The 23,574-nt window shown below is 40.8% G+C and overlaps 1 protein-coding gene across 1 annotated transcript in view; it reads right to left on the bottom strand.

The window, feature by feature from the left end:
* Positions 1–509: 509 nt before the first annotated feature.
* Positions 510–23,574, bottom strand: part of enpp2 (ectonucleotide pyrophosphatase/phosphodiesterase 2) — a 41,448-nt gene continuing 18,383 nt past the window's right edge. The window contains exons 11-25 of the mRNA XM_073486457.1: positions 19,884–19,956; positions 19,595–19,703; positions 19,209–19,334; positions 18,788–18,819; positions 17,730–17,857; positions 9,270–9,345; positions 8,985–9,072; positions 8,676–8,845; positions 5,773–5,818; positions 5,211–5,350; positions 3,433–3,568; positions 2,874–2,951; positions 2,522–2,654; positions 1,850–2,003; positions 510–774 (exon numbers count right to left, since the gene is read on the bottom strand). Coding sequence (XP_073342558.1) covers positions 604–774; positions 1,850–2,003; positions 2,522–2,654; positions 2,874–2,951; positions 3,433–3,568; positions 5,211–5,350; positions 5,773–5,818; positions 8,676–8,845; positions 8,985–9,072; positions 9,270–9,345; positions 17,730–17,857; positions 18,788–18,819; positions 19,209–19,334; positions 19,595–19,703; positions 19,884–19,956 — 1,660 coding nt within the window. The 3' untranslated portion in view covers positions 510–603. The remainder of the gene's footprint in view (positions 775–1,849; positions 2,004–2,521; positions 2,655–2,873; positions 2,952–3,432; positions 3,569–5,210; positions 5,351–5,772; positions 5,819–8,675; positions 8,846–8,984; positions 9,073–9,269; positions 9,346–17,729; positions 17,858–18,787; positions 18,820–19,208; positions 19,335–19,594; positions 19,704–19,883; positions 19,957–23,574) is intronic.

Genomic DNA, 23,574 nt, shown 5'->3' with positions numbered 1-23,574 from the left:
AGGTTGAAACTTTTCTGCTCAATCACAAGATGAATCAAAGGAAACATGATATCTTACAGGACTGATGACAATTAATGGCCTCACTGATATTAACATATTAAGACACTAAATTACTAGTATGGATTCAATTGTAGCCCTTGACATATAGATATAATTTTGCTTGTGAAAACTGCATAGTAAAAGAAGACAAACTAAGCACTGAGTTTCAAATGGCACAATAATCCTGTATGTACGGTGGGTCCTATTCTTGATCTGGAGGCTTCTTTCAGTTTGATGTCATTATACTGAATTTGAGTGCAGACCATGGAATGTTAACACAGAGCACAGGAACAGAATAAAGAGAAGTGGGCAGTACCACAGCTAGTTGCTGTCAGTGCTGTATCTCAACAGATAGATGAAATGAATGAGGTGAAACCAGATACCCAGTGAAAGGGCCACAACATGGATACTGCAAAGCAGCTGCAGAGCAGCCATAGCTTCCAGTGCGAGCTAAAGCTGATGTAGGTCAGTGTAAAAGAGACGATCACATCTCTTCTTTGTACCACATACATCCACCACGGTTGAAAAAGATCGGTAACATAATGTAAACAGAGCCAGCAGAGATCAGATCTCACTCTCGTAGGTGTGCATGTAAGTCTTGAGCGAGAGGATTTCAGCGTAGCTCCGTGTGGTTCTGCGGTACAGGTCCAAGCCTGTCAGGATCTCCACATCTCTAACTCGAGCCGTGTGCATCTTCATCAGGTCCTCCACCCAGTGAGACTCCTCCTCTGAGTTCTGCAGGGAGACAGCAAGGAGCACAGAAGCATTAGCATGGGTTTCTCCTCCTTGAATATTTCAACATAGTTCACATTCTCAAGAATGTGATGAGAACATAGATACCAATCTCATGTTAAGTACAGAGCTGTATTCAAGATGTAGTTAGCATAGCTTAGCATAAAGCCTGGGAAGAGAGGAAAACAGCTAGTATGGCTCCGTCCAAAGTGAACACGTCTAAATCTTACTAATTAACAGAATGTATTTTTAAAAAATTTTTTATCCGCACACAAACAAAACAACTACGCTTACACACTTGAACTATTTTTTGGCAATCAGCCTGGCTGTTGTTTACAGTGACGATGGGTAACATGTTTTGCAGTGAGGTTGCCAGGTTTGGTACCATTGTGCCTATATGGAAACATGTACTTCTCAGGCCTGTGAGAGCTGATTGGGCTTTTCTGGTGAGGGATATTGCTTTCTAGAAAATAATTTGAGTTTCTATGTACTAAACAAAAAAACAAACAAAAAAAACCCTCACAAAATGTTCTTGGTTGTCATAGGGTACAGCTGGTGTAAATGACTTTATAGAAGACCTCTGTGTTATACTGCTAGCAGATAATAATTTAAATATTAGGAGATGAAATGAATGTAAAACATTATGTGTAGACAGGACAACTGGACCAAAGCCTGTGCTCACTGACTGTATCTAGTATATTAAGCATACTAAGCATACTAAGCCATGTACTGTGTCTGTTTAACTGTTGTTACAGTCCCATATTCTGCTCATTTTCAGGTTCATATTTTTACTTTGGGTGTCTACTAAAAAAGGGTTTACACACACACACACGCACACACACACACACACACACACACACACACACACACACATACATATGTGTGTATATATATATATATATATACATATATATATATATATATATATATATATATGGACTTACCGTTTTGATTCTTTTACAGTATGTTTATAGCACAGAGACCTGCTTTATAGTCATAAAACACATGGCAATCTCACTTTCAACAGTATGTGACCTTTAAAATGTGACAATTCATTGAAAGATGTCATGTTCCTTACTTTGCAGCTCTCATCGTTGCTGGGTCTGTGTGGCAGGATGAAGGCAGCGCTGCTGAGTGGGCCTCTACACGAGTCTGCAGCCTGTGTGAAGTCTAAGCAGCTGGTCAGGACCACAAAGTAGTGTGTGGGGATGGGGATTGTTCCACCTACATACCTGCAATGAAGGTCAAACAGAATGACTCAAACTTCATGTTTTTTATTTATAGCAACCTTTCCCCATGGGCAGGATTGTTTTTTTTTCTTTCTATAAAGCATTTATTTATTTATTTATAAACAATGGCCAAAGTCTGAAATTATTTTTGTGAAGAAAAAATAGTAGAAATTAAAACTTTCAGGAGGAAAGTACTAATACTCTGTTGGTGGTTATTAATGTGTTGAGTCCTCTAGTTGTGCATAGTGCCTTTATGTGTCAATGTTGGTGGTGTTAATATGAAAACAGGAATGGTCATGCATAGGTGAGCAAGCTAGGACTTATAGTTATGCTGAACTTGACACATACAGAATGTCAAACTGGAATGAACTGTATATTATCAAATTATTGTAAGCCCAGGAGAAGGGAAATATATTTGTTTCTTTTTAATTCAGACTAGAGCACCAAAAATTATAACTTTAACTTTATTTAAAACGGTGAATTGAAGCTGAATTGGAGTGAAGTAAAATGAATGTTCTTACTCTTTTATCTTCTCAGCTGTGTCCCTGACACCATCGTAGTTGTAGTCAAATATGGGTCCAATTAAAACATTCACCCCATTCCTCTCAGTGGCATATTTCTTCACCAGTACTCTCTGGAAGTAGCTCCATATTCCTGATAGAGAGGTGTATGAGAAACAGAGGGACGTGAGAATGAAACATGAAAAGTGGGATAGGCGGTGCTGGAAAAGCTGTGAAATATATTAGTGAACCTATCAGCAATGATTTGTCTGGATTCTTGTGCAGGTGACTGTCACAATCATAACATACAAGGTATCAACAGGACTCCATTCATTTAGCCCTTAATGAAAGTTCTAATCGCTGACCGACTTACTCTTGAATGCAGGATACATGGGGACAGTGTTGGTGATGAGGACACCATCATATTTTTTGTCTATGGTTGAGGAGAATTCTGTCAATAAAGAAAAAAAGAAACATGATTAAATCTATTTTAGGTGCAGTGTTGTGTTAGTAATGTTACTATAGCTGATAGGAATGATGAGCAACTATGAAAATAAGAACTAGGCTGTAAAAAACATGGATTTTCTGACACGAGACACCCAGCATGAGTTGTATAAGTTGCTTTACTAGTGAGGAGCCTTTGTTGAAACAGATAACAAAATAAGACAAGAAATCAAAGACTTGGTTGATTATTTTTTACAATCAATTAACAAATCTTTTATTTTTCTCAATGCATTGATGGATTATTTAAACTTTAATGTATAATGCCAAAATCCTGTTCAATCATCAGAGCTGAAATTGTGAATCTGACTGATCAGTAGTCCAGATATTCACTTCCAAATAAAAATTAAAAAGCTACTCAAATTTTTTGTGATTTGATTTTGTTATTGTATTTCAGTGTTTCATTGTTGGAGCTGCTATGGTAAACTTACGAGGGGGGTAGAGGAAGGCGTAGGTGATCTGTCTGTCTGCTCTGTAGTTTGTACAAGACTGACTGTAGGCTGGAGGGACTCTGGTATCAGGTCTCACACAGTTGAACAGCCCTTCAGGCAGAGGAGACACTTCTACCTGGGAGACCAAACGCACACAAAGAGAGGGCATATTGTGAACTGAAATCTAGTTTCAACTTGTGATGATTTTCAGTTGTTCAACAGGTGTATGTCTGTTCAGACCAGCCCAATCATCCTGGAGGTAAAAAAGGTGTCATATAAGGGTAGATCACAGAAGCACAAAAATTGCCAAATAAATCGCACTGGACGTGATAAGCATAGTCATCATTAGGAGAAACTATTTCATATGTTGCATTAAATTAGTAAAAAACAAACAAATATCAAATATTTCTGGATTTAAATAATTAACAGTAGTGTGATCAGATGTTCCAGAGGACAGAGGGCATGTGAGAGGGTACCTGATGTCACACATTCGTAACTTCTAGCCACAACCACTGCTCTCTTTTACTGAGAACTCTTCCGTAACAATTATAACGATAATGCTCCAAACACATTGTAGAAAAATGCTGAATCAGATAGCATTTTTTTAAAACAAGTACATTTAGTTTAGCATGAACAATGTAATCTTTAATAGTTTGGTAATTGACACACAGACGTGTTGATCACAACTTGAGACCATTTGGCCAATGGCTTTAAATTGGCTATGATATGTCAGTGATTAATATTTGTATTAAATAGTAGCAAATAATGAGTGTGGCCATTTCGTATTATTGGAAATTTTTGGAAATTTTAACATTTTCTAAAACCACATTCGGTGATGATTAGTAGTATGTTATGTAATGTATGAATAAATGAAGGACTGAGAGGTTGATATTCTTAGCAGCAACACATACAACACTTTTAAATATCAAAATAATATACTACAACTTTAGTGCAAATAATGACTTGCAAACATAACAGAATAGCCTACAATATTAGGTGCAGCAAGTCTGTCACTGGCTCCCTTCCCTCAAAACTGGAGGGCCAGCCAGGTGAGAAATAACACTGTAAAAAATGTAAATTAAAACTTAAAATACAGTCAGACTAGTTCCTCTCAGGTAAAGAATCACACAACTGTTGGATATTTGATATTGTGAAAAATATCGCATATGACGGCAAATATCGCGATATACGATAATATTTAATATCGGTGCAAGCCTACTTTAATGCTGCAGAGATATCATGGCCTACAAATCTTCTTCACCAGATGTAAGAAAACATTTGGTAGAGACCCCAATAACTATCACATCATCATGATTCATTACTTTTCGTCAGTTTTTTCAGTGAAAATGGAAACTGTGATGAAAAAAATGATCATTCCCACTACTCGTGAATCATATCGCAACATCTGTCAAAATGATTGCAACACTTTTTTTACCATTTCATGCAGCCCCTAGTTAGATATCTAATGAATAGCCCTGTATGTAACCCTAGTAATTGGTATTTATGTATTTCAGTGAGGGAGGACAATTGTGGGTCTTCCTGCATGTAGTCTTATTAAATATATTCTAGCTATGAACATATTAAGGACATAAAATGTTCGTAAGGTGATATTAGTTTTTTTTAGGTTTTGTCTGGCTCATATATTGCTCATAATAACAATTATCAGTTTCATATTTATGAGACTCTTTACACCATCTTGCATGCTGTTCTCTGATTGAGGTACCTTTGTGACTTTTTGCTGACAGCGGCACAGTAAATATTCACAGGATGAACAGTACCTGTCTGCTGACAGTGTATGATGTCCAGAGAGGCATAGAGAGAGCCTCACTGTAGCCACTGATGTAGTCACTGTGGTGGAGGATGGAGTATTTGGTGCGAAAGAGGACAGCAGGTCGACCGTGTGGCAAGTTCCTGTTATCTGAGAGAGTAGGAGCACAGAGGGACACAGCAGAGGAGACACAGGTGTGTAACAGGACAGAGCACTGCAGTTCACACTGAAGCCACTGAGCAAGAATCCGTCACAAAGAGGAATAATGCATCATCGTATGCATAGAATCATGATGCGGTCAACCTAAGACATGGTGGATGATTCACTGCATTTTACAACTTTAACATGTAAAGTTTACATATATACCTAACAACTTTTAAAATCTGTTTTGACCAACTTTACATAAAGTGAATGTTTGGCTAGATTAGATATGGCTGCTTGGCTCTAACAGTACTGTGAGGAAGAGGATTCATATGGTGTCGTTATTATACTTTGATAGTGAGTTCATCCTCAAAGGTTGATACACTGTAAAAAAAGACAGATCATAATCAGTAACATCATGAAACACTGACCATCCATAGCTTGCCTCAGTCGCTGGTTTAGCTCCTCCACTTTGTTCTGTAAGAGACAGAGCCAGAGTGACTCCAGGTTATAGCCTCGTACAAGGGTCACTTTCAAACCTCTCTGGCCCCTACTTTTTACACGCAACTGCAAAAAGATTGGAGATTGAAACAATCTCTTGCCAGAGATCTACATGGGAATCACAAACACAGTAAAGATGAAGTGCCATACTGCAGAGAAGGGCTGGGACCAACTCACTTTCAGTCCAAGCAATTCAGGACATTGATAATGTAGAGACTGAGAAGGCTGTCAAATGTGACCAGTAGAATAGACTGCCTTTTTGTTAGCAAATTAACTACAGATTTTTGTTAAATGCATTTCTTGACTTGAATGTGAATTGACTCCAGCTCTGCAGCAGAAAGCAAACAGACAACATGGTTATTTCTGTTTTAAAGGAAGCAGAATAGAAGAAGCAATCAGGTAATTCAATACATTTTTACAAGTCAAACAGGCTCATTCACATACAGACACACACAAGCGATCAAAAAATCATGGATTATAGGCCCATGCGGATGATTTTTTTTTTTTTACAGATTCACAAGTTTTAAGGTCCAGTCTGTAGGATTTAGTAGCCTCTAGCAGTGTGGTTGCAGATTGCTACCAACTGAACACCCCAAATCTAACCCTCCCAAACAGTTCCATTCTGAGCTACTGTAGAAGCATGGCTGTGAATCTTGGCAACTCCATGGAAGAGGACCTGCTCTCTCTGTAGATATGAACGGCTCATTCTAAGGTAACAAAACACAACTTTTCTTAATTTCACGTGATTATACACTTGACAATATAGCTCCCTAAATCCTACACACTGGACATTTAATTGCACTGCAAAAGCAAAAACGAGAATACAAAAAAGAAAACATCTGTATTCAAAAGCCCTTCAGCCACTTGCTGCACAATGTTTGGGATGTCTGATGGACAATGATGGCTTTTCCAAACCTGACAGAGCTACCACAGACACACTCTGCTCTACAGATTCCAAAGACCAACTAATTCCTGTATATCCAGCATTTGAAAACATTAGTTTGATCCATTAATGGTAACTGTTTCTGATAACAAATGGGAAGCTGCCAGTTGACAGTGGCCTGGGGCCAAGTCATATTTTCTTGTCAGATTGATTTGTGTAGGTCTTCTACCTACTGGCCCTCATGTGTGCTACAGCCACTGATCTTTTTGCTTTATGACTAAGAGGTTTGAAGTTAAGAAGCACTGAATGTGAATACTTCTGGCAACTACATTCTCAAGAAAAATATATACATAAAAATATATATAATGAGGGGATCTGCACTGATAACTAAGAGGGTCCAAAAGTGTTTGGTTGGCATTTTAAAGATTCTTTGTACAAATTCTTAACAATAGTTATAATCGTATCCCTGTAGGACCAGAGATCCAGTCCAGACTATCTCAGCTCAAATTGGAAGTAAGTGCTTTAGCACTTGTGAGAGGCTGGTAGAGAGTTTCATTCATCTCACAGGCAGTCAAGATCCGCTCTACCATCAACTGCTGGATCAACTGTAGACAGGCTTGGTCACATTTTTGAGTTCTTAGTTACATTTTTTTTTAAATAGAATAATTTAACAAAACTCTCTTCTGCGTTGACAGTAAAGTCTGTTGACATTTTGAGCTATACATCACTTTTAGCAGCCAAGAATGTCAACAGGTCACCTGAGCAATAGGATTGACTTATCCTATTGACCCACATGTTTCATCTCTCTCATCTCAGTCCAAAGTCTTTGGACTGAATGGGGATATGATCTACTTATTAAGTAGGGCAGTTCCTTGTAGCTCCCTCATATCTGTAAGTATGTTTTGTCAGTGGCAGCAGACAGAAATTTAACTTAGTAATATTTGGTGTAATGAATATACTGTGCATTGTCTCTATTAAATAAACAATAAAGTTAAAAAAAACCAACATAAATACAATGCTATTGATACAGCAAAAACACAAGGAAACTGGGCAGGGCTTCTTTTCAGAGATGTTAATTACTCTCATGGTGAAACAGTTATGAGTGTTGGCCTCTTGCCAGCTACAGAGCCAGGTTAGTCACACTTTGTTGAACTTTAAGGGCCTTATTTGCCCCGAGGGAATGAGTTCAGTGTAATATAAATCTTTTGACTGTGATTACAGAAGAGGGAGCTGTAACATAAGGTGCTACCCTGGACGTCATGATATACAGGAAACCTTTTGAAAACATGCTGACTGGCAGATTTACCAACATTTATGTGAACAGTATTTTATCATTTCCCTACACTGTGAGCTTAATACTGAAAACAACCACAGCTCATGACAACAAAACTGCATTATTGCATAGACCAGGGTTGTTCATGTGTATTATCACATTGTGTAATACATGATCATTTTTGGAGACTGGCTTGTTGATCAACTAACCTAAAAAGTGATGCAAACATACAATCCATACCAAAAGTGTCCATTTATCACTGTTAACTCCAGTGCTCCATGCCAACTATTTTTACTACACCATGTTAGGGACATTTATGACATTGTCCTCACTAAAGGGACTGAGTTTTTAGTAACTGAAACTGGCTTTTAATTATATGGCCTGAGGGTTTTTACTGTTAAATCAAGGAAATCTTATCAACTTCACAAAATATGGTGTCTATCAGCTGTAATAACATTGCAACTACAACAATCACAGCAATGGATTTACATACCATCACTTATTCATGGTAAAGTGTTAGCATGGAGTACAAGGGCAGGTGATGAAGACCAGGATGCCTTTGGTTTAACTGTTGGTATCACTATTCTAAGTGATAGACAAGCCAATCTCCTAAACAACAACATTCCTTTTTTGTAGGAGGCTGATCCCAGATCAGTCACTGATTCATCATGGCTGACCTTGTCATCACAGCTGCAGCCTAGGTCATCTGTTACTGCAGGAACCAGACCAGAGGCTGCTGGTCTGGAAACCTCCTCTGGCATGGTGGGTCTATATGGAGGGGATCTGAGCAGGTGGTTCAGACTGCCATGGGTTCCATTATTGGGAACTGGTTTCAGACCCAGAAGATCTGAGAGTAAATAAAAATCACTTTCATGTTAGTTAAAATAATAAATAGAAGTAGTCACACATGAAATGCCACTTATGTTGTGACTAGTCAACACACATATTGGTTAAAAACACACTTTGGACACAAAAATATGCCTTACCACACATGACATTGTAAAGCTCAATGTTTTCAAAGGCTGGAACTTTAGTCCTGAATTTAAATGTAGGTCCATACCCCAAGAAAATAGTCTGAAAATGAAAGTTGATAGCACATCATTTGATTTGTCACAGTAAATAACAGTTAGCATATTATATGTCACAATTTTCCAATACTACCAATGCTTTTATGTATAATACTATTATGGCCATTACAGCATTACCTTTGAATGTGTTGCTGCACTGGATATTAAAAGCCAGTCAGTTGTAGATTATTGAGAGTACTGTACCTGCATGCTGTTGATCTTATTGTCATACCCATGGTCACCAGAGAAGCCACAGTGCCTCTTCCCTTCAGGAACTTTCCTGTAATGAATAGTATGAGTCATACGTCAGTATTTACTTGATGCACATTGTGATTTGGGGCTGCAACTGCCAATTATTTTCATTATCAATTAATCTGCCAATTATTTTTACGATTAACAATCAATTGTTTGGACACATACGGATTGAATGATATTAACAAGCCAGCAGCCTTAACGTCAATACAGGTCATAGGCATTGCACCTGAAAAGAAGAGTAATTAGCCCATTCACCGGGTGTTGTGTTCACATCACAGCAGGGCAGAGCTGGAGGTGATAAATACCTGTGACCACTGCAGGGTTAATTGACACAACAGTAAATCCCAATTGTACACATTCACATTGCACACAAAAGCCAGATGTTAGTGGCTGCTGGTGGGTTTTTTGGCCAACACAGGAAGTTGCGCTGTGCTGCCCCTGGCAACTACTGTTGCGGCGAAGAAGAAGTTGATTTCTAGTGTGTAACGTTAAGCAGAGCTAATGGAGCTAACTGAGAAGTAGCAGGGTCCCTTTTCTAAATTATGTGGTACAAGAGTCAGACGGAGCTAGCGACATGTCAGCTATTTGGCAATACTTTTCTCTGGATAACCCCACCAGTAAATCAGCAACATGTTCACTACGCAAGGCTGTAATTTAGAGGGGTGGCACGAGTGTTGCCAATTTCAACACCAGCAACCTTATAAAGCATTTGAAGATGCATCACGCAAAAGAGTACGGCAAAACTGCTCTCCCAAAACTTTATGAGACAGTGAGGGAACACATTCCATGTAGGTTGAAAGATATGCAGGCAATCAGCTTTACTACTGACATTTGGACATCTGACATGTGCCCCATGTGTCTGCTGAGTCTGCACACTGGATGGACACAGTATCGCGAGTTCTGACTCATCTGACCACCAAGGATCATCATAGGTTAAAGGCATCATGGGTTGGCCAAGCCATTCATTCCAATTTTAGAAGTAAGGCAAGGGGTACAGCTATTTTAACACATACAAAAAATACAGTTTAACCCAACTAATGTCATTGCTGACCCTCAAGCCGGTTTTGTAATAGTTTCAGGTTCCCTCAATAATGTCGCTGTTGTTCTTGTCAATCTTTATGCACCCAACTGGGATGGTAATCTCATTACTACCTGATTTAAACTCCCACCATTTAATTTTGGGCGGTGACTTTAACTGTGCAATGGACCCATTGTTAGAGAAGTCTTGTCTAAAACGGTCTGCTGGCAATAGCATGGCATACTTAACTATCATGATATCTGATCACACTCCATTGTTACTTGAGTTTTGTTCATACTTTTACAAAAAAAATGCCCCCCTTGGAGATTTAATTGCACACTGTTAAGTCATGATAGATTCCATGAGACAATTTCCAAAGTGATGATTTCCTTATTACTAATGACTACTAATGACTTAAAGATGGTAGTCCAAGGAGAGATTATATCTTACTCTGCAAGGCAAAACAAATTGAAAAAACAAGAACAGGAACAGTTTATGGAAAGTATAATGAATTTGGACAGCAAGCTGTCAGTGTTTCCATCTCCTGAATTAGATAAAGAAAGGCAAAATCTCCAGATGAATTATAATTTACTCTCAAGAGAGTAAGAGATTGAGAAGTTATTCTTGCGATCGCACAGATTTCTTTATGAGCACGGTGAGAAGGCAGGACGTGTTTTGTCACACAAAATTTAGAGTCAGTTGACATCCCAGCAAATTAAACAAATAAGGACCCTCTCAGGCGAATGGCCAGTGATCCCATCTGTCATTAATGAAGCATTTAAAGCCTTCTACTCTGAGTTATATACCTCACAATCCCCTGCTGATGACGCAGACATGATAAGTTTCCATCCATAACTCTAACTCATGTGACTGAGATGGATCAGCTTCTAAAATCTAGTGAAGTTGCAGACTCAATTAAACTAATGCAAGTGGCAAGGCCCCTGGTCCAGATGGCTATCCTGTAGAGTTTTATAGTAAATGTATTGATAAATGAACCCCCCTCCTTTTAAAAGTGGTCAATGACTCTCTTGGCAAGGGAGCCTTGCATCATACTCTCACTGAGGCCTCAATAACTTTACTATTAAAACCAGGTAAAGAAAATTCTGATCGCAGTTCCTATCGACCCATCTCTCTTTTAAATGTTAGCTAAAGCATTAGTCTTACTGCTTGAAACGGTCATGCCAAACATTATATCACCAGACCAAAACCAGTTTAATTAAAGCCAACACTCCTTCTCTAATATTCGCCACCTTCTCAATATTCTTTTCTCTCCAGCATCCACTGAGACACCAGAAGTGGTGGTCTCTTTGGATGCAGAGAAAGCGTTCGATAGGTTGGAGTGGGGGTATTTTAATTGAGGTCCTTAAGAGGTTTTGCATTGGTTCCAAATTTTTATCCTGGATAACACTTTGATATTCTTCACCTAAGGCCGAATGTATTAATGGGATGAAGTCTCAATATTTCACACTTGGTAGAGGACCTTGCCAGGGGTGCCCTTTGAGCCCACTGTTATTTGCTTTGGTGATCGAACCATTGTCTATTGCACTTAAATCTGCCAGTTTTAATCATGGAATTCTCAGATGTGGTACACAACATACACTTTCTTTATATGCAGACGATTTATTATTGTTTATTTCTGACCCAATATATACCATCCCCTAGATAATTGAACCACTGAACAGGTTTGGAACCTTTTCAGCTTATACATTGAATTAGTACTTCCCCTTTAAGATGTCATGAAGCAATTTCAAGTATGCAAGTGTGACTATTTGTCGACAATTATCAGACCTTTACAAAAATAATATCCCTAATTGACAAGCTTAAATTGGACCTGGAAAGGTGGAATAGTTTACATACATTGCTGGGAGGGTGAACTGCATTAAAATGAATGTGCTTCCATGTTTTTTGTATCTTTTCCAATGTCTGCCAGTCTTTTAACCCAAATCCTTTTTTCGTACAATAAACAAACTAATTTCCTCTTTTGTATGGAAAGACAGGACCCCCAGGATCAGGAGTGAGTTTTAACAATGACATAGATCTGTAGGTAGATTGGTGCTTCCTAACCTAAGGAACTATTATTGGGCAGCCAATATACACAAAATGACCCTCTTGATCTAGGAACTGGTGTGAATTTGAAACGAAATCCTGCCCTTCTACTTCACTTTTCGGCCAACCCAATTTTCATGCAACTCAATTGTTGTCTCCACTTTAAGAATCTAGTCTGAATTTAGACTTGCTTTTGGACTCCAGGGATTATCTAACCACAGCCCCATTCACAATAACAATCTCTTTCTCCCTCCTGGCATTGATATGGTCTTTTCTCTATGGCAGAGATCAGGCCTTATCAGGCTGAGGGACCTTTACATTGACAATGTCAGTGAACTGTGTGGAAAATTTGACCTCCCAAAATCACATGTTTTGATACTTCCAGGTTCAGAATCAGAATCAGCTTTATTGGCCAAGTATGTGTACACATACAACGAAATTTGACTCTGGTTAAGTTTGCTACCAATGTACAGGGAATAGTATAATAAACATTAAATCTAAAAGAAATATAAATAATTGAAAAATTTAGACCAATATGTACAAGATAGTGCAATTGATGGAAGTGTAGAATTTTCAACAGTATTTACATAGAGAATAATAAAAAAAAACAACAACAAAAACAACAACAAAAAAAAACAGTGGCAGAATTTCAGTCCACTGTCATCTCCACGGTCTTGAGAGAGTTCAGCTCCAGATGGTTCTGACTACCACACCAGAGGACCAGCTGTTCCACCTCCTTGCTTAGGTCCCTGGGGAGTTGAGGTGATGCAGGATGTAGAGCAGTCCCATGTATACTGCATCATCCACCGACCTGTTTGTTTTCGGTAGTCAAACTTCAGGGGGTCCAGCCCGGCCTGTGATGTCCTTCAGGTGGCTCAACACCAGTCTCTCGAAGGATTTCATGACCACAGACATCAGGGCGACAGGCCTGTAATCATTTAATCCTGTGATTGATGTTTTTGGGGGACTGGGATGACAGTGGAGCATTTGAAGCAGGAAGGCAACTCATCTTGGTGAAGATGGGTGCCAGTTGGTCAGCACAGACTCTCAGGCAGGAGGGACACACACCATCAGGTCCTTGGGCCTTCCTGATCTTCTTTCTCTGGAAGAGCTGACACACATCCTTCTTCACAGATCTTTAGTGCAGGTGGGGGGTCAGAGGGGTGTGAAAGAGTTCCTTTCAAACCTGGTGTAGAAGGTGTTATGCTCGTCTGCCAGTTGGGGGTTTTCCACAGGCTGGGGGGATGGTCTCCTGTGTACACTGATGCAGGGTCGTTGGCTGAGAAGCTGTTTCTTAGCTTCTCAGTGTAGCTCCTCTTAGCTACCCTGATCTCCTTTGTCAGTGAGTTTCTGGCCTGCTTGTACAGGGCCCAATCCCCACTACTGTAGGCCTCCTCGTTGGCCTGATGCAGTTGCCTGAGTTTAGGTGTAAACCAGGTGTTTACTGTTGTTGTATGTGCAGAAGGTCTTGGTCTGCACACACATATCCTCACAAAAAATGATGTAAGATGTCACAGTGTCAGTGAGTTCATTAAGGTCTGAGGCTGCACCTTCAAAAACACTCCAATCAGCGCAGTGCAAAGCAGGCCCGTAACTCCAGTTTTGACTCATCTGTCCATTTCCTCGTTGTCCTCACTACAGGCTTAGAAGTTTTTACTTTCTGCCTGTAGGTTGGGATGAGCTGAGTGTTGATCAGAGAGTCCTAAAGCTGTACGGGGAACAGAGCGAAAAGCATCCTTTAAACTGTATAGCAATGGTCCAATGTGTTGGTGTCCCTGGTGGGGCACTTTATATGCTGTCTATTAGGGGTGTGCATCTCTCCCTTATAAGACAATTTGATACGTACCTAGATATATGGGCTACGATACGATTCAGGGACATGTTGGTTTTGTTTCCTTGGCAACGCTATGCTAACAATTCTGTGTCACATCTCGTGAGTGTCTCACACTGACCTTTGAACTTTTAAGAGAGTTTGAAGACGCTGTGAGGTAGTAGCAGCATAGCAGCTTCACTCAACTGATTAATAACTTTAAAATCAGGCCATTGACCCGTTGACAGTACATTTAGATCGATCCAGAGGTCCACATATTGTTGTAATCATATCTTTAACTTTCAAACCGATTTCCAATTCATATCAGTTAATTTTTACAGCCCTACTGTATATATTTTGGTAGTTCGTGAATGAGATTTGCTCTGTTAAAATCCCCAAGAATGATGAGCGGGGATACTGGGTGTTTTTTCTCCACGTCTGTTATCTGGTCAGCCAGGTGCTGTAATGCCTCTGTTACACAGGCTTGAGGTGGGATGTAAAACACCGACCAGAATAAACGAGGAGTACTCAATCAGAGAATAAAAAGGTTAACAGTTTACGGAAACTCACTCTAAGCGAGGGCTGCACGACTTCTTCAACACTGTGACATCTGTACACCAACCTTTGTTTATGTAGAGGCAGGTTCTGCCTCCCCTGGTCTTCCCCGAGAGCTGTGGTCCGATCGGAAAAGCTGGAATGCTGGCAACTGTCTGGGATGTGTTCGCTGATCCAGGTTTCAGTGAATCACAGGGCAGTGGATCTGTGAAAGTCCCGACCTTATTTGCCAGGGAGCGGAGATTCGCCAGGTGTATTGACAGGAGAGCAGAGGCCTTGATAACTTTGTTAAATGAAACTTCCCTGATATTCCTCCGAACTCGGTAATTGACTCAATTTTGTACATTCCCACGAATCAGAAAAGGGCTTGTTTCAAACGTTGTAGCAGTTTGACAGTGCCAGGGTGCCAGCCAGAGTATAAATCTGACAAGAATAATTTTTTTTTAGTTATAAGTCAACCCCACAAAAAGGACCCATGTATTTCAGTGCATGGCCCCTTACTTAACAACCAGGAATCAGCAGGCAATAAGAAACAGTGTATTTATACATTCAGTGCCCCAAAACCACAGTTCAAATACCCTAAAAGAGTTTGAGTCTTGGTATAAGTTTGTCAACAAAACAAAACCAAGTGACGTCTCGTGCGTCAAATAGGCAATCTTAGATATCCTCCTGTATTCCAGTCAGTGCGCTGTAGCTCCAGGGAATGCTCAGCCTGGGAGCTGGGTGACTTTCCGGTGACTTTATGGCGTAGAGGTTGGAGAAGAGAAGTAATCCACTAATGCCGAACGGGTAAACGGTGTCACAGATACTTGTAATAGACATCACATGTCACCAGCAAATATGACACACGTTTTGGTCTTGTCCTCATTTACAAGATTACTGGACAGCTAAAAATTTGAGTCTGTTATGGGGCCCTATGATTACTTAGGCAGCTAAATTTAAGATACTGCAGGACAAATGAGGCACTCACCTTTGATATACACTTTGTCAATACATGTCAATATATTTCCCGACCCCGGACAGGAAGACTGACAGCGGGTGTGTAAAACCGGCCAGAAAATCATTGGTACCCATCTACAGAGCATCAGGGACATCCAGTGAGGTGTGGTGTCTGCACAGAGCCCAAAGAATACAAAAAGACAACACCCACCCCGGCCACAGTCTGTTCACCCGGCTGTCGTCTCACAAAAGATACAGAAGTATGAGCTGCAATACCACCAGACAGAGTAGCTACTTCCCTCAGGCTGGGAGACAACTCACTTCATCCTCAACACTCCACTGTATAAAACATAGTTTTTTGCTTTATGTAGCATGTAGGAACTTTATGCTACATAACTTAAACTTCAGGAACTCAAATTTCATCCTACAACCCTGGTGTTGTAAAATGACCATTAAATGAACCTTTAACCTTTTTTAAGGTTAGAAAGGCCCGATGCACGATGCCATCAGGTTCACACAGGTTTTATGGATTAAACTCTGGTGTTAAATACAGTTGAACTGCAATGTGTTGTCAGTATTCACCTACTTTAGCCCTCAGCCCAGGACAACCTCCCCTTCATACAACTCAAGCCACAGTCCTCTAATTGAAAAACAGCCACTTCTTATTAAGTGTCCATTAAAACACTGCTTCCAGTTATACACCTCAATATGTGTGTGTGTAGGTGTCTGTGTGTGTAAAATGTGTGCATGTCTAGGGAGAAGAAGCCACAAGCATGTTAAAAATGTAAATGACTAGCTGATGGGGAAATGAGACAAACTCAGTGTTTCATTTGGTGTGAACAGTTAGTTGGTTTGGGATTTACGCAGACATTGACTAATGTATATGTGCCTGTGTGTGTGTGTGTGAGAGTGTTAACGCTCCAACACTCCGCTCACAGCTCCAATGCTAATGATTAGCCCGTCCGTCTATCTGAGCTGTACAGAAACCTCAAAGATCTCTTTCATTCAGCAGCTCTGTGTGTGTGTATGTGTTTTGACACAGAATATGGCTCTCCCACGGTTCACCAAACAGTATGACAGCTCTGTGCAAGGAGACCGTTACTGACATGAATGTGAAAATACGTACACACACACACGCCATCATTAGCTGGTTAGGTGTTTGTTTTCAATCTGAGTCCTGATGACTTCATGGTTGCTTTGTCACTGAATCACTGCAGTGAGGCTTGTCAGTGCTTTACATCAAACTTTTCTTTTTTCACGTGTGTGGCTCCTGACAGCACGACTTAAAACTTTTCACCACGGCATGTGTTAATGATGTGTTGATAGCAGCCATGTTGACACAAAATGTGTTTTTAATTAAAGCAAGATGTGCAGTGAAAAGCTTGACTGATGGGTGGGCTGTATGCCACAGAACATACAGAACATTAGAGCATGTTCCTGGTAGCAGATGCAGCAACAAATTGAAACTAAATTGGTTAAAACTTCTTCGCTGGTCGACTGGTTTGGATTTAACTATTTGAACTGTTGGCACCATTTGGTTTTACCTCCATTTATTTACAGTAAACTGACACTTGTCTGTGGCACTTGACACCATCTGTGTGACTAGTTGTCTTAGCTAGGGATTTTATTTATTTGTTTAATTCAGGGTAAGTCAAGCCGTTTATGAAAAATGTGTGCACAATTTAAAACTCTGTATTTTCTGCCTGTATTTCCACAGGTTTGTTGTCCAAAGGAACAGCAAGGAAGGAAAATGTAAATGTTCCAACAATAAAAGTGAAAAAATAAGTTTAACATGCTTTCACATGGAACTGACAGCCTGTCCAGTGCTCTGAGAATAGGGCATTCTAGTATCTTACTATAAAGCAAGATGTCTGTCTGTCTGTCTGTCTGTCCTCTTTTTTTCTTTCTTTCTTGCTTCTTTATACTGTTTCCATTTGACACAAAAAGTGTCTGTTTTTGGAGCTGTCCACAGTAGCTTCAAAACATTACATGTTTAATTCATATGTAATAGTACTTTGTGTTGTAGTGGTTGGCACTGTACCTGGCAATGTGCCACTTCCTCTCCACCAGCAGGTGAATGTCTTCGATGCGTCGGCTGTTGGCGTAGTGCAGTCTCTTAGGCAGATGCTGCTTCATGTATGGCTTAAAGTGCTGGTCTGCCTTCTTACACTGGAACAAAGAAACAATTACTGGCATTTTGATATCAGAAGGGCCAATAAGAGAGGTGACAGATACTATATCAATACCCAGTATTGCAGGTTCTACCATTTCTGTGCTGCAATAATAAAATTCTGTTCTTATAAAATTTTACATAAGTCTCAATTTTTTTTTTTAGGTTAGGTTTGTAGGTTTTTTAGGCAATCAAAGATAAGGCTATTGATCAGTGTCTGCATATTTGTTGTCTGTTATGCACCAATATGAAAGCTTTTTTTTTTTTACAGGGTGGGAGGGAGGATGAGTACAGGGATCTGGTTGGCAATTTTGTTAAGTGATGTGAGTGTGTGTGTGTGTGTGTGTGTGTGTGTGTCCCTCAGGTTGTGGCATGTTGACAGATATTGGGCAGCAGATATGCCCTGTCTCCTTCTCCCAGGAGTATTTTAATGTTGATATGTCGTTCAGCTCTTTGAACTCTGAGATTACAGAGATGAACTTGTTAAAATAAATGTTCCTGGTTTCGTTGTAGGAGAAAGTGCATCTCTGTCTCAGCCTCACCTGTCGAGCAGTGACCACATGTTCTGTTTTCTTTTGGTTGCCATGATTGTTTGTGTCTTCCTGTTTGGATTGTCAGTTTGTGGTCACTGAGCCTGTACTTGGTGAGGATCTGTCTCTGCTGTCTATCTCTGACAGTAGAGAGATATTCTGCTAATTCATAATCTCATTTTAGGGCTAGATAACAGTCTGATCTACTTTGGCTTTTAGTTTCTTCTTTCCAATGTTCCAGGTAGGTTTCTTTACATTGTGTTATCATTTGCTTTACTCTGATGTTGTTTTACTCCCTTGTAACTTTAACAGCATCAACCCAAAACAAACATCACTCAGGCTCTATTTTTCAGTTAACACACAAGTTCTCAGATTTTTTTATTCAAGCTGAATACTTACTGTTAGATTTGCAACAACAGCTTTGGGGTCATCTGAAGAAAAAAAAATGATCAGAGCAGTGAAAACTGTTGCAATTTCAAATGAATGTAGACAAAATGACTATATTACAGGAACAAGACAAGACAAGGTCAAGTTGTACCAACACTTTGGAGAGACAGTGCACACGTAGAAAAATGTTTCCAGTTGTAGCCACTGAAGGTACTGTACATGCTGCCAATGATCAGATAGTTATTGTGTCATGTTGACTATAAAGGTCTTAAGCTAAAAGCTGTGAATACAGTGAAGTCTGTAAGAATAAGAGGGCAGAATTCTGAAAATTAACAAGGAAAAAAAACAAAGAAACTAAAGATACAAAAAGGAAGCTAGAAAGAATAACAGCATGAAATATCTCAGAAAAGGTCAACATCTATCACTCTCTCACATTTAGGATTGTTGGGGTATCTTGAGCGTATTCTGCCTAGAGACCCAGGGATGAGGATGATGTCATCAATGTTGGTCAAGTAGTTGCTGAGGAACTCAGTGCGATCACAGTGGGCCTCCTCCATACCTGGGAACACACAAGAGAGTGAGTGAGTGTGTGTGTGTGATTGACTGGTGAAACCTAAAATTCAGTGAATGAGCAGTGCTCTTCAGTGCCTCTGTATCTACTGCGAGTGTACCTCTGAGCATTGCACTTCTACCTAAGTTACTTCAATTCTTCAGCTGCTGTATAACAACTTACCGGAATGATGTGTTTAATTACAGTTATCCTCTAGCATGATGATATGGTAGCACAGTGTGTGTTTGTGTCAGTGAGTGTATCTGTACCATGATCCCCCACCAGGATGATGTTGACACAGCGGTGCAGTTTCATCTGTTTAAGTCCATTCATCAATTGGCCAACAATCCTGTCAATTACCCTCAGTGGGTTGTTCAACTGAAGCATACAAAAAGAGTCACTGAGTGTGTGTTTTGATGATATACAACAAACACAATAATCTAAATGAATGTATGTGTATCTTTGTTACTGGTTTGTACTTTGTGTGTACCAAGTGCTTTCCATACATTCTCAAACATCCCTGGTACACATAAAATCACAGATGCACATCGTACTCACTTCTATGCTCATGGGCCCCATTTTGTGTCCATATGTGTCTGGTTGTTCAGAATGCATGGCGTAAATGTAGGGCCTGAAACAACACACGTCACGTTGGTGATTTGTTTGTGGTAGTTGTAGCAAAATTACAACCCTGATTTTAAAAATTCTGGACGCTGTATAAAACATAAATACATTATGCAATCATTTGCAAACAAATTGTATTTACAGTCAACAGTTTTATGTTCCTGAGCCCAAGTTGTAGTATTCTTTCTACAATCCTGTGTTTCACAAAGTGGTGAACCTCGCCCCATACTTACTGGTGAACGACAGAGCCTTTCGAGGATGCCCCTTTCATAACCCCTTCAAAGTAACTAATTTGTTATTTATTTGACATTTATTTCCATTTCACCCTTCCTAACTGCCAGAGGCAGTGCTAATCACTGAATATCTTATGTCTTGCGCATGCGCAGGTCGAGTATTAATATAAACAAAGTCACGTGTGACCTCGGGCTATATCAGTGACTCCCTCTCTCACCTCATGCTTGCCCTCTTGGCTTCGTTGCAGCAGATTGCAGTTGACGCATGCTTCATAAGCCTGATGCGTCATTGCAGGCCTATGTTGTCATTTCGAGCGAACTTGGTCTTCTAATGTCCACTCTGATTCAGACTCGCCATCAGGTTTGGCTCACACAGCCGCCCTTGTCTGATGTCGGAGGATGCTCCGTACTGTCCAAGTGGAGCCAGGACAGGTCTTTGGCTCATCCACTCTGCAGGTGCTGGAGCGTGCGGTTCAGGCTCACCAGAAGAGACAGCTGCCCCCCTGTGCCTCGGAGCTTAACCGTATACCAGGTGCGTTGTGGCAGCCCTCTCTCCCCTGCAGTCCCAGGGAATGAAAGTCATCCGTATCTAGACGAATGGTTAATTTGTGCTCCGTCCCGGCTTTGAGCAACACAGGACACGGATTGCCTTCTTTGGCATGCGGCCCAGTTGGGCCTCAAGGTTAACTTGGGGAAGAGCTCTCTGGACCCCTCAGAGCATAACGTTCATTGGTGTGGCTCTTAACACCATCACTATGGGGGCCTGCCCGTCGCTTCACCTCCTTCCCCTCTTCTGACAGGGCTAGGATATTCTTTGGCCAGGGAGAGGTCAATCTCTTTGCCTCAGAGACATCAACCTATTGCCCCCTCTGGTTCTCCCTGACAGAGAACACCAGCCCTCTGGGCCAGGATGCTCTGGCTCATGAGTGGCCAGAGTTTCTTCTCTACGCCTTTCCTATGTTGGCGCCTCCCCAGCATTCCGACCTTTGTTGCCTTCAGCTAGGGGTGTGACCGCTTGAGGGCCCGACCCGCTGCTGAGCAGGTGTATGCCTGGAGGATGTTCTCTGACTGGTGTACAGTTCATAAAGAAGACCCAGTACATTGCTTTGTGCCTATGATCCTTGAGTTTCTGCAATCTCTCCTGGACCAAGGCTGTTCTCCCTCTACCCTGAGGGTGTATGTGGCTGCCATTTCTTCGCAGCATGTTAAGGCTGATAATGAGACAATAGGGAGCCACAAGTTGGTTTCCCTCTTTTTGAAGGGGGCCCTGAAATGACATCCCCCAAGTGCCCCAACAGCTCCTATGGGACCTGCCCCTGGTGTTCGACGCCCTATGCCTGCCTTCCTTTGAACCCTTAGCACAGTCAAAGCTCAAACATTTGTCAAAACAGCATTTCTTTCAGCAAAGCATGTTGGAGATACATGCTTTGTCAGTGAGCGATTCCTGTCTGCCTGTGGCCAAATACAGCATTGCTCCCTAAGGTGCTGGCACGCTCACACCTCAATCAGACAAAGGTGACGATCAGCTATGCATATGGTGGTCAGAACAGCTCTTTGTCGGTTACGGTAGTGCTAAGAAAGGTTGTGCTCTCTCCAAACAGCGCCCGTCCCATTGGGCATTGTAATGCCATCGCTAACAATCACAGCGCGATGGGCCGTGCTGTGCCATCTGGGGTAAAGTGTCACTCTACCAAGAGTGTCTCCACATCATGGGCAATCCTGACATTTTCCAGATACTACAGAATGAATGTGGCCAACCCCCATCCACTGGGTGTGGTTCTTCAGCCGAGCTCCTCTGCTTCATCCTTATGAGGTGAGTACTCAAATTCCTTGTGACTCTGTTGCCATAAGTCATCCAGTGATAAGCACTGCCTTTGGCAGTCAGAAAGGGTGAAATAGAATGAAAGTTACGAATTTAACCACAGTTCTATGAACAGTGGATGACTGCACAGTTCTCATTCACTCGGAATCTTGTGAGCTGCGAGAAGACTCCGTGGGGTTGATTGCCCAGATGACACTGATAGTTATACCTGGTCAGGGATCATCCAAGGTCACATGTGATCTTGTTGATATAAATACTTGACCTGCGCATGCACAAGACGGAAGATATCCAGTGATAAGCAGTGTTGGGGGTAACTTGTTACAAAAGTTCTTTGTTCAGTCTCTGTTTCATAGGCCTAATGATGACGCCTAATCCTCAGAGCGCTCTTTAATTTACATTTTTGAATCACATATGTCCATGTATTCCTTGTTCTTTGGACTAAAATAAATAGATTTTTGTCTTGTCATGTCATTATAGGCTACATTATAGAAGGTATACGTCTATTTGTATTACTTTAAAATGAAGGTAACTAGTAATATACTGCATTTTGAATGTAACTTGCCCAACACTGGTGATAAGCACATAATCAGTGGTTCATGACCTTGTGGACCTTACAGACAGCAGTGTCTATTTGGGGCCCTGGTCATATTTTAGATGCCCCTTCATCTAGGGGGAGATACATGGGCTACAGACCAAACACACTACAGCAGTAATTACTGTGGGAATATCAAACTATTAAACACTTGTTTTAATAAAAATATCACTTACAGCAGCTTTTAACTTGTGAAATGAAAATGATCTGCATAGTTGTATATTTTTACATTTAAAATCAGGATGAAAGAATAGGTGCCTTTTTATGGATTTTAATGTGGTCTATTCTATTTTTTTGTACACCTTAATACATGTGTGGAGACAATCTTTAAAATTGTTCTTTATAAATTTGTTTATTAGAACTTTGTTTTTTCCTCTTTCCTCTCCCAATAATCACTACCCGTCAGATTTAGCTCTTGGTCATTTGAAGGGGCCTGGCCCCTTGGTTTGGAACCACTGAACTAAACTAATTAACTGTATATACAATGCATTCAGAAACTATTCAGACCCCTTCACTTTTTTCACACTTTATTATTTTTCAGCCTTATGCTAACCCACTCCTGCATTGTCTTTGCTGTGTGCTTAGGGTCGTTGTCCTGTTGGAACAGCCCAGTCTGAGGTCCTGAGCGCTCTGGACCAGGTTTTCATCAAGGATATCTCTGTACATTGCTCTGTTCAGCTTTCCCTCAACCCTCACCAGTTGCTCATACCCTGCCGCTGAAAAGCACCCCCAAAGCATGATGGTGACGGTATTGGGCAGGTGATGAGTGCTGCCTGGTTTCTTCCAGGCATGACGCTTAGAATGAGGCTAAACAGTTCAATCTTGGTTTCATCAGACCAGAGTGTTCTTTTGGTACTTCTCTGCAAACTCCAAGCAGGCTTTCATTTGTCTTTCACTGAGGAGAGGCTTCTGTCCGGCCACACTGCCATAAAGCCCAGATCTGTGGAGTGTTGCAGTGATGGTTGTCCTTCTGGAAAT

The sequence above is a fragment of the Pagrus major genome, chromosome 18 (assembly GCF_040436345.1).
Source record: "Pagrus major chromosome 18, Pma_NU_1.0".
In the NCBI taxonomy this organism is placed as follows: Eukaryota; Metazoa; Chordata; class Actinopteri; order Spariformes; family Sparidae; genus Pagrus; species Pagrus major.
This window is presented reverse-complemented; position numbering and strand designations above follow the sequence as displayed.